This window comes from Microtus ochrogaster, chromosome 1 (assembly GCF_000317375.1).
Source record: "Microtus ochrogaster isolate Prairie Vole_2 chromosome 1, MicOch1.0, whole genome shotgun sequence".
NCBI classification, from domain to species: domain Eukaryota; kingdom Metazoa; phylum Chordata; class Mammalia; order Rodentia; family Cricetidae; genus Microtus; species Microtus ochrogaster.
In genome coordinates, this window is record NC_022009.1 from 46338387 (window position 1) to 46347849 (window position 9463).

The window sequence follows — 9463 nt, forward strand, 5'->3', positions numbered from 1 at the left end:
CATAGCTGAGCTGAGAGGAAAAGCTCTGGTGTTGGCCTTCATCTTCTACCTTATTTGTAGCAAGGTGTCTTGTGTTTACCACTGCATATGCCTGACCTGCAAGCTTTTGGGGAATATCCTATCTCTGCCTCCAGTCCCACAGTAAGAATGCTGGGATTGCAGGTACACGTTATTGCATAAAGACTTTGTTCTGTTCTGTTTTGTTTTGTTTGTTGTGACAGCAGCTCTCTAGGGTGTAGCCTTGGCTGTCCTGGAACTTGCTATGTAGACCATGCTGGCCTCAAAGTCAAAGAAATTCGACTACCTCTGTCTCTGAGTATATAAAGGTTGTCTTCCTTCCTCCCTCCTTCCCTCCCTCCCTCCCTCCCTTCCTCCCTCTCTCCTTCCCTTCCCTTTTTTTTTTCTCTAGACTGGGTTTCTCTGTGTAACAGTCTTGGCTAACTTAGAACTCACTCTGTAGACCAGGCTGGCCTTGATCTCACAGAGATCCGCCTGCCTCTGCCTCCCGAGTACCACATCACTTGGCGGTAATCTTTCTTAAAGGGAGGAATACAGTGGCACAAGACTGTATAGAAGGCAGAGGAAGAGGGACTGCCCCAACTTTGAGGCTAGTTTGGTCTACACAGTGAGTTCTATGCTCTAGCCAGGGCTGTCTCAATCAACAATAACACTAAAAGCAGAAAAGTTAAAAATAAAATGAATACGAGGGATTGATAGATACACATACAAGCATACACAGAACATGGTAAGAGTGGTCACCTCTAAAGCCTGGAACACAAAGGGTCCAGAAGGAAAGATGGACAAAGAGAATGCCCAAATGATCACTTCTACCCAGTAAAACAGCTGACACCAGGTACTCTGGAAGAAAAAGGCGACATATCACCTGACATACGACTTACAAGGTACTTAATTAAACTACAGCTAATCATGAGAAAACCACCAACTGAATCCAAATTTGGAAACCAAAGAAATATGACACCAAAATATAATTTGTGATTCTGGAAACAAAACAACCGTAACGACAGTTCCTGAGTTAATGGAAAAGACTGAACTAGGAACCGTATATTGAGTATCAGTTGCAGTGAGGTCCCATTTTCCAAACACATCTGCCATGGGTAATGTGTGGATCAGCATGTGGCAATATGGCCATATGTGACTATGTAGGGAATGCCCTCGTTCTGTGAGGGAAGTGAATGTTCACAGGCACACACATGCCATGCTATGTGTGTGGAGGTCAGAGGCAACCTCAGGTATTGATCTTCACAGAGTCTCTTGTTGGCTTCCGAGTGGCCAACGCAAAAGCTCTTAGGCTCCCAGGGCTTCCTGTCTCCACCTCCCATCCTCCTGGAAGAGTACAATAATTAGCGACAGGTGCTACTGCCTCTGGCTTTCTGGCAGTCAGAGGGGATGGAGCTCAAATTCCCATACTGGTAGAGTAAGCACTTTATCCACTGAGCCATCTCCCTAGCCTCAAGTCCCTGGACCTTACATATACTTGCTGAATTAGTAGTGGCGAAATGTTATGATGTCTACAACTAACTCAGTGCAAAGAAACAAATCTGTCAATTAAACAAACAACACCAGAGCAAAATGAATATGCAAAAGAAGACAAAATAATGCAAAGACTTAGAAATATGCAGAGTACCCTCTTAATTCTTCTGCACATTTGAAAATGAAATACTTGGGAAGGAAAAGATGAATATATAGATAACATGTGTCTATACGTGTGCACTATGAAGTAACAGTATAAAGATCTTTTTAATTGCAGCTTTGTGAGGCATTAATGAAAATGATAACCATGCTGGACTTGGTAGCACAGCCTGTAATGCCAGCACTTGAAATATGGAGGCAAGAGGATCAGGAGTTCAAAGCCGGTCTCAGCTACGTATCTAGTTCAAGGTCAGCCTGGGCTAAGTGAGATCCTGCTCTCAAAGAAAATTCCCCCAAACAAAGCGATAACCATATAAACACTATTGAACAGAAGAAATGAAAATGCATAAGGAGTGAATGAGATCACGTATTTTTTAAATATTATGTAATTTATGTTACATAGAAATTACTGCATGGTAATCAAAATATAATACTAGAATTGCATAATATATTCTTTTTTTTTGGTTTTTCGAGACAGGGTTTCTTAATAGCAAAAGGAACTGAAATTTTTTGCACCTCTGGCTACAACTACAAAAGGCAATCATAACTGTATAGCTGTGCAAACCAAACAGCCGTCCCAACAAAGCCAACCTGGCTATCAGTCGCACTAGGATTTAAGTTACCCACAAACCCCCAAATAAGTCAATTTTTCCAGTCCCTCTACTTTTTAGAATGACTGCCTCAGTTCCCAACTTTTGAGTGACCGTTTTAAATTCCGCTGAAAGGTTGCTTCAAAAACACTAACTTAATTCAAAAAGACACAACCCAACTATGATCGCGAATGCCTTTTAAGCCGCTGTCCGCAAAGGGCCGGGACAAACAGTGTGAGCGCTCAGAGCCCACAGCCGAAGGTCTGAGAATTTCAGGTGCGATCTAACACACAGACGAACGAACGAGTGAATGAATGAAATCACACTCAGGTGCCCAAGCTCCAGCATAACCCCCTTGCCCCAGGTGCCTGAGCCGGAGCGGCCTCAGGGCGGCGCCGCCACACAGGCCCGGGACCCTCGGCCCTTCCCCGGTCCCACTCACTCTTCATCCTGAATGCGGATGACGGCGACAGTCCGTAGTCGGACCCGGGCCGAAAAGAGACTAGACTGTGGTACCGGCCCTCTGTTTTCCTGAGGCGGCTTCCGGCTCGTGGACCTCCGCGGTGGTCCCTGGCTGGAGAGCGTTAGGATCCGGCCGCGGTATTGTATTCCTGTTGCCCTAGCAACCGCCATACCGCCCCCCCCCCCGGAGCGGAGGGGGGAACTGGGCCTGAGGCTGACGCCCACACATGCGCAAAAGAGAACCGCTCCTGTCTGTTCACGCATGCGCAGTGAGACCAGCCGCCTCAGTTTGGTTGCTAAGCAACCTTTCTCCCTCTCCCTTTCTCCTTTAAATTTAAATACAGTTTCTTACCTTAGTGCGTTGGCGTCCTTGGCGGGGCAGACTCTTCCCAGCTCTCCTGAGAATGTAGCGCTGTGAAACCTGATGCACGAACCAGGTCCTTGAGCTTTCACTGACTGTAACACCCCTTGGCACCTGTTCTGTGCCAACACCTACTGTTGAGCCTCTACCAGCGGGGGTTTATAGAGACTGTTATGTAAACGTTTCACTTTTTCAGCAAACATTCGTTTGCTCCAAGCACTGTTGCAGGCATTAGGGATATGATGAAAAGCAGTGTGGTCGAGATCCTACATTATCTATTTATTTATGTCAGGGATGTCTGTTTTTGTTTTTGTTTACCAAGACGGGGTTTCTCTGTGTGTGTAGCTCTGGTTGTCCTGGAACTCACTATGTAGAACAGGCTGGCCTTGAACTCATAGAGATCCACCTGCTGGGATTAAAGGCCCACGCCATCACACCCGACCCCCTAAATTGTTGCTGTGAAGTTGAAAAATCCTCATCCCAAGGGGCTGCAGTGAGGACAAATGAGACATCCCTGGGGCTTTACCCAATTTCTTGCTGGCTTTTGCCTGAGGCCTGAGAGGTCTGACGCACAGCAAATGCTCAATAAATGTTTGTCCAAAACCAGGCCGCTTCGGCACCTGCCGATTCTCTGATATTCCTGTCTGGCTAGGGGCAAGCCTGGTTTTATGCCAGAGTTGAGGATGCAGGACAAACTTTATGGTTTTTTTTGTTTGTTTGTTTGTTTTTTCGAGACAGGGTTTCCCTGTGGCTTTGGAGCCTGTCCTGGAACTAGCTCTGTAGACCAGGCTGGTCTTGAACTCTCAGAGATCCACCTGCCTCTGCCTCCCGAGTGCTGGGATTAAAGGCGTGCGCCACCACCGCCCGGCTTTTTTTTTTGTTTGTTTGTTTGTTTGTTTAGGACAAACTTTACCCTTGAGCCAGTTACACCAGGTAAATGAGAGAAGCGCTTAGCTGACTTGGGCTGCAGAAGCCATTGCCCTGTTGTGGGAGGCCCAGAGTGGCAGAAGGCTTTGTCAAGGTCACCTACTGGTGGTCGCTGAGCTCTGAGATTAGTCCGTGGTTTCTAACTCCCTGTGCTTCTGCCACATTCAGACGAGAAACTGTGCAAAAGGCTTTCGACAGTGTGCATGTTTTAGGGAGGAGAGGCGTGTTTCAAACGGGTCCCTGAACAACTGATTTGTTTTAGCAAGTTAGGAACAACATCTGCAAAACCTTTCTGTTTGCCTACTTTTCGTTTTTATTCTCTAACAGTTTTGATATAACACATGTACGATAAAACATTTAAATTCCGATTTCCCGTTCGGCTTTCCATTTCTCTCCCCACCCCCACCCAAGAATTAACAAGCAGCAATTTAGTTTCTATACGGAACATTTCATAGGTACTAAGACAGGAGTGTGGTCTTGTGATTGCTGAGGGACAGTGGGTTTCTATTCTAGAATTCTCTAGTTGATGGTCTGCCGGGGGTGGGGGTGGGGGGAAGAAGCAAAACGTGATCAGACAGGCAAGAAGGACTCAACACTTGCCAGGAGCCGCCAATGGATAATGGATGTCCAGAGTCCAAAGGAAAGATAAACAAGGGAGGAAAGACCCTGGGATGAGAGGTAGGAGATCCAACACAGGCAAGGAGGAATGGGATTCAAAGCTTGTGGGTGAAGGCTGGGGAGATGCGCAGGGCAGTGGGCGTGCAGAACAGCCAACCCAGATTATAGCAGGAAGCTCTGGAAGGGAGCCTCCTCCAACTGGGAACAACAAACGAAACAAAATAATACAACTGCTCTCTGATCATGCGTTTGACTGCTTTAAAAAGGAATTCAACAGTCCAATCAAACCAGTGACTCTCATGTAGGAAACTAAGCAAAGAAACACAGGACAACACAAAAAGTTCAACCAGAGAGAAATAAATAGCTGGAGGTGCGCTCATTTAGTAGTTTGTTTAGCCCACATGAAGCCCTGGGCATAGCCTAGCCCCCAGCACAACACAGCCTCCCCAGCACAACACAGCCTAGGCTGTGAGTGCCTGTATTCCCAGGGAACCGCTGGGGGATGGAAACAGGAGTTAAGTGCCATTCTCAGATGTGAGGCTAGCCTGCTTTATATGTTACTCTCAAAAAAGCGAACAAGTAAAAATTCAGAATGTGGTCTATTTAAAATGCTGCATATAAAGACACACATCCACTCCTTAAGAAAACTTAATATTTGGTACCATTTATTTTGCCTAATGGCTTCTGAGTTTCGTGGGTCTCGGGTTCTCCCTAGCGTTCACCATTGTCATTGCGCCTGGCGGTGTTCAAGCCTTGGGGATGCTTAGTGCTGCCCCCCAAACCGCAACCCCCACCAGGTTCCGACCAGATCCTTGGGAAAGTGAGCTCGAACTCCCAGTGTTTCCTAAGGTTCGTTTGGCTGCGGCTTTCTGGAGAGCAGGACGTGGTGGGGGAAGATGATTTATCGTATAAACTTGGAGATGAAGCAGGGACTGTGAAGCAGATTTTGCAAATAGGGGCGTAGGGAAGCCTGCCCGCAGTGACTTTAGGAGTCTTGCTAAAGTGTGGGGTGTCGGGAAGTGCAAAAGTCACGGGGCCTCAAACTCACCTGCACCACCGTGAACACCTGATCCCCCCACACACACACTCCCTGCCTCTACTTCCCTAATGCCGGGGTTTTATAGCTGCTAGCGCTGCCTCGCCCAGCTATTTACCGGCTTGCAGAGACAGGTTCTGTCCGGAACTTACGTCGAACCTCCTGTCTCTGCCTCACGAGCGAGCCACCTGAGTTTGGTTTTAGAGGAATCTGTAAAGTGACTTATTCTGGACACGGTGTCACCAGGCACAAAATAGTTACTATTTTAGTCTAAGTCCGCGTTCTTGCCCGAATTTACACTAAAATGTTGGGGTGGTGGCTCAGTCTTCTGTTCTATTTTGTATTTGAGAAAAGCTTATGTCCTATTCACTCCATGTATTATTGTACTTAGGAACTATTTATAATGGCATTTTCGAGCCAGACGGAGGGGCGCGTGCCTGTAATCTCAGTATTTGGAAAGCTGAGGAGGGAGAATTGCCGCAAGTTGAAAGCAAGTTAGACGTGAATATCAGACCCTTTTGGGATGAAGTTGAATATCTTTCTAGCCATCGGCTGTCAGAAACTCAGTGAAGTGGACAATGAGTACAAGCTTCGTACAGACGCTAGGGGAAAACGAGGAGTCTTTTGAATACGCTAAACGTTTGGACAAGAGAATGAAGGAAGCCAAAGAAAAACGCCAGGAGCAAATTTCTAAGATACGTAAGCTCACTAAGAGTTTCTGCTTCTGAGTCCAGTCAAAATTAAGTCTTTAAGAGCAACAAATAAATAATCAGACAAGAAAGGAAGGAAGGAAGAACAAAAGAAAGAGGAAGGAAGAAAGAGAAAAGAAGGAAGGGAGGGAGGGGAAGAGAGAGAGAAAGAATAGGGAGACAGGATTCATATCCGCAAAGGAGGAAGCCAAGGTCCTAGCTGCTGCTGATGACTGAATGCTGGGGAATTCGGTGGTTCTTTGCATTTGTCTGGATTTCCGTGCCCTAAATTTGATTTAGCTATACTAAAGGCGCCAATAGACCTAAAGGTTTCTGGCTGCAAAGATTTTCGGAACTCTGACCTGGGATATTTGAAAGTTTCCTTACTGCAGAGTCAGGCCTTGAACAGGCAGCTGGCATTTTCCTTGGGGAAGTCTGGGTTCTCTGTAGGTGGTCGCCTTCCCTGGAGCCCTGGGTGACGGTTTTTCCTTCAGGTCAAGGGGTAATACACAGAGAATGAGCTCGGGTGAAGCCGTAGCACATAGGAAAGCCTGCTGCTTTGGAACTCGGGAGAGGAAGAGGAGGAGCTAGACAGCGGGGCACGCCTGAGCAAACCTTGTAGTCGATTTGAGAGGGTCCAGACCTCGTCTGGCCGGTTAGCTCAGTTGGTTAGAGCGTGGTGCTAATAACGCCAAGGTCGCGGGTTCGATCCCCGTACGGGCCAAAGGATTTACTCTTTTTACAAGGAAAATGAAAGTGACTACCTATCTCAACTCTGAAAGTTGTCTAACCTCCTCCTGCGCCTTGTCGCCGGCCGCAGAAGTCCCTTGCACGCTCTTTAGGACATCATAGGTTAAGCATTCAAATAATCTGCGGTCTTAAACGCTCCTCCTGTCATCCCGAACCTTTTCCAAGGTTCCAGCTCCTCTGGCGACTCCGGTTTACCTCAGTGTCTTTGGAGTTCATGCTGAAAATGCAAGTCAGGACAACGCATTCCGCAGGTATTTCCCGCAAGCTGAGCGGTCCGGGCAGGGCCAGCCAAGGAACGCTGCGGGGTTTTCAGAGATTGACCATAGATCTAGAAACCTTCGCCTGACTCTGCCTCCCTCCTGTCAAAGATTTTCAGCCACCCACTTCTTCCTCTTGGTTCTGAATTTGGAGGCAGAGAACACATTTCTCACGGAATGCTCGAGTCTCTGGGCCGGTCAGCGCTGTTTAATTTAACAAAAAACAACAACAACAACAATAAAAACCTCTTAGCTCCTATGTGGGTACAGGGGGTTGAATTTTGTTTTCCGTAGCTCAGGCTCACCTTAAACACAAGATCCTCCTGCCATCACGGCCTGAGAGCTGAGACTACAGTATGGACCTCTACCCCTTTCTCTTTTTTTTTTTTAATTTTTTTTTTATTTTTTAAAGATTTATTCATTTATTATGTACAGAGTGTTCAGCCTCCATGCCTGCAGGCCAGAAGAGGGCACCAGATTTCATTAGAGATGGTTGTGAGCCACCATGTGGTTGCTGGGACTTGAACTCAGGACCTCCGGAAGAGCAGTCAGTGCTCTTAACCTCTGAGCCATCTCTCCAGCCCTACCCCTTTCTCAAATGTAGAAGAACTCCGAATTAGACAGCAGCAGCTGAAGTCTTGGTAAGTGCTTGAGATATAGTAAGAGCTATGGATTCCATACCAGTGAGTAGGACTGTTGTTATTACAGACAAAAATGACGGACTAGGGCTGGAGAGATGGCTGTGAGCCACCATGTGGTTGCTGGGAACTGAACTCAGGACCTTTGGAAGAGCAGGCTATGCTCTTAACCACTGAACCATCTCTCCCTTGACTATTTTGATTTTGTGTAGGGAGATAGAGTAGATGTGGAAAACCGTGGTGCCTTAAGAGGTGGGAATGTGCCCCTTAGAAGCTAGAGGTGCCTTTTTGCCAACTGTATGCTTCCTGTGGGGTCACCCTACTCCCAGAGTTTGTGGACTTCACCCTCAGGGTTTGTTTTCTGGCATCCTACCCCCAGCCTGGCCTCTCAGAGCTGGGCGTGGTGGTGGCATACATAGGCACAGCTAGGAAGTGAAGGAAACGCTGGCCACTGCCCTCTTGTGGGGGTGAGGACCTCAGCTCCCTGTCTCCAGGTTTGTTTTCTGCTTTCCGTGTCATTGCCTCGGTTTACACACTGCTCATCTTCACCCTCACAAAGGTTGAGAGACTCCTGGAGTGAAGCCTTTCTTTCCTGCTGTGTACAAGGAGTTTGAAGAATTGCATGAGGTGATGAAGAGAATGTGTCAGGATTACCTCAGCAGCTCTGACCTGTGTCCTCAGGAGCCCCTGGAGATAAACAATGATGAGGTGCCATCTCGAGGGGCAAAGCACTGCTCTTAGTTAGCCGAAGGAAGGAGTCTGTGAACAAGGGAGGGTGTTACTAGTAAGACATCTTCATATTTAGCCACTGTGTGGCTTTGTCCTGGCAAGGTAAGTTTTGCTTTATTAATATAAGGGCTATAACCCCTTGTTCCAGAACACTGAAAATTATCTATTATATTTTCAAAGAAAATTGAGAACACCACTGGGCTAAACTCACTGTCTCTGCCTCTCAAGTGCTGGGATTAAAAGTGTGCACCAATGCCACCAGCTTCTTTTTTTTTTTTTTTTAAAAAAACTTTTTATTAGATTTATTTTATTTTTGTCTTATGTGTATGAGTGTTTTACCTACATCTGTGTCTGTGCGGCATGCTTGTACCTCGTTGTAGTGAGCCGGACAGGATCGCCATTGCAAGATGGCGCCGACATCCTGTCTTGTTGGAAATAAACAACTCCATGTTTGGCCATGCCTTTGGGAGCTGCGGGTCCCCCACTTCCCGCATGCACGGTGGATAAGGGTCCTTGGGCCTATCCTGATGCAGTCTGATGTCAGCTGATGATGGCAGCCAATCACAGGGCGACCCATGTGCCAATTCCCTATATAAGCAGCTGTGTTGTTAGTGCTCTCTGGGCCCCTCACTTCCTGCTCTCCCTCAACCAAGGGCACTCCAATTAAAGCATGATCTGAGAAGAATCCTCGTGTGGTGGTTGTTCTTTCTCGCTGGTGGAGAAGTTCGCCGCTGCTGGTGCCGAAACCCCGGGATC

At 47.2% G+C, this 9463-nt stretch overlaps 2 protein-coding genes and 1 non-coding gene across 5 annotated transcripts in view; 2 read left to right on the forward strand and 1 right to left on the reverse strand.

Annotated features, from left to right (window-relative positions):
* Mok (MOK protein kinase) overlaps nt 1-2871 on the reverse strand; it is a 36178-nt gene extending 33307 nt beyond the window's left edge. For all 3 annotated transcript variants that reach the window (XM_026781249.1, XM_026781246.1, XM_005343562.3), the window contains exon 1: nt 2683-2871. In XM_026781249.1, coding sequence (XP_026637050.1) covers nt 2683-2689 — 7 coding nt within the window. In that variant the 5' untranslated portion in view covers nt 2690-2871. The remainder of the gene's footprint in view (nt 1-2682) is intronic.
* A 3351-nt stretch (nt 2872-6222) lies between these two features.
* Znf839 (zinc finger protein 839) overlaps nt 6223-9463 on the forward strand; it is a 14719-nt gene continuing 11478 nt past the window's right edge. The window contains 3 exon segments of the mRNA XM_013350235.2: nt 6223-6343; nt 8473-8544; nt 8547-8686. Of these exon segments, the coding sequence (XP_013205689.1) occupies nt 6223-6343; nt 8473-8544; nt 8547-8686 (333 nt within the window).
* Trnai-aau lies at nt 6984-7057 on the forward strand. Its single transcript has one exon. It is a non-coding gene; the product is annotated as a tRNA-Ile (tRNA).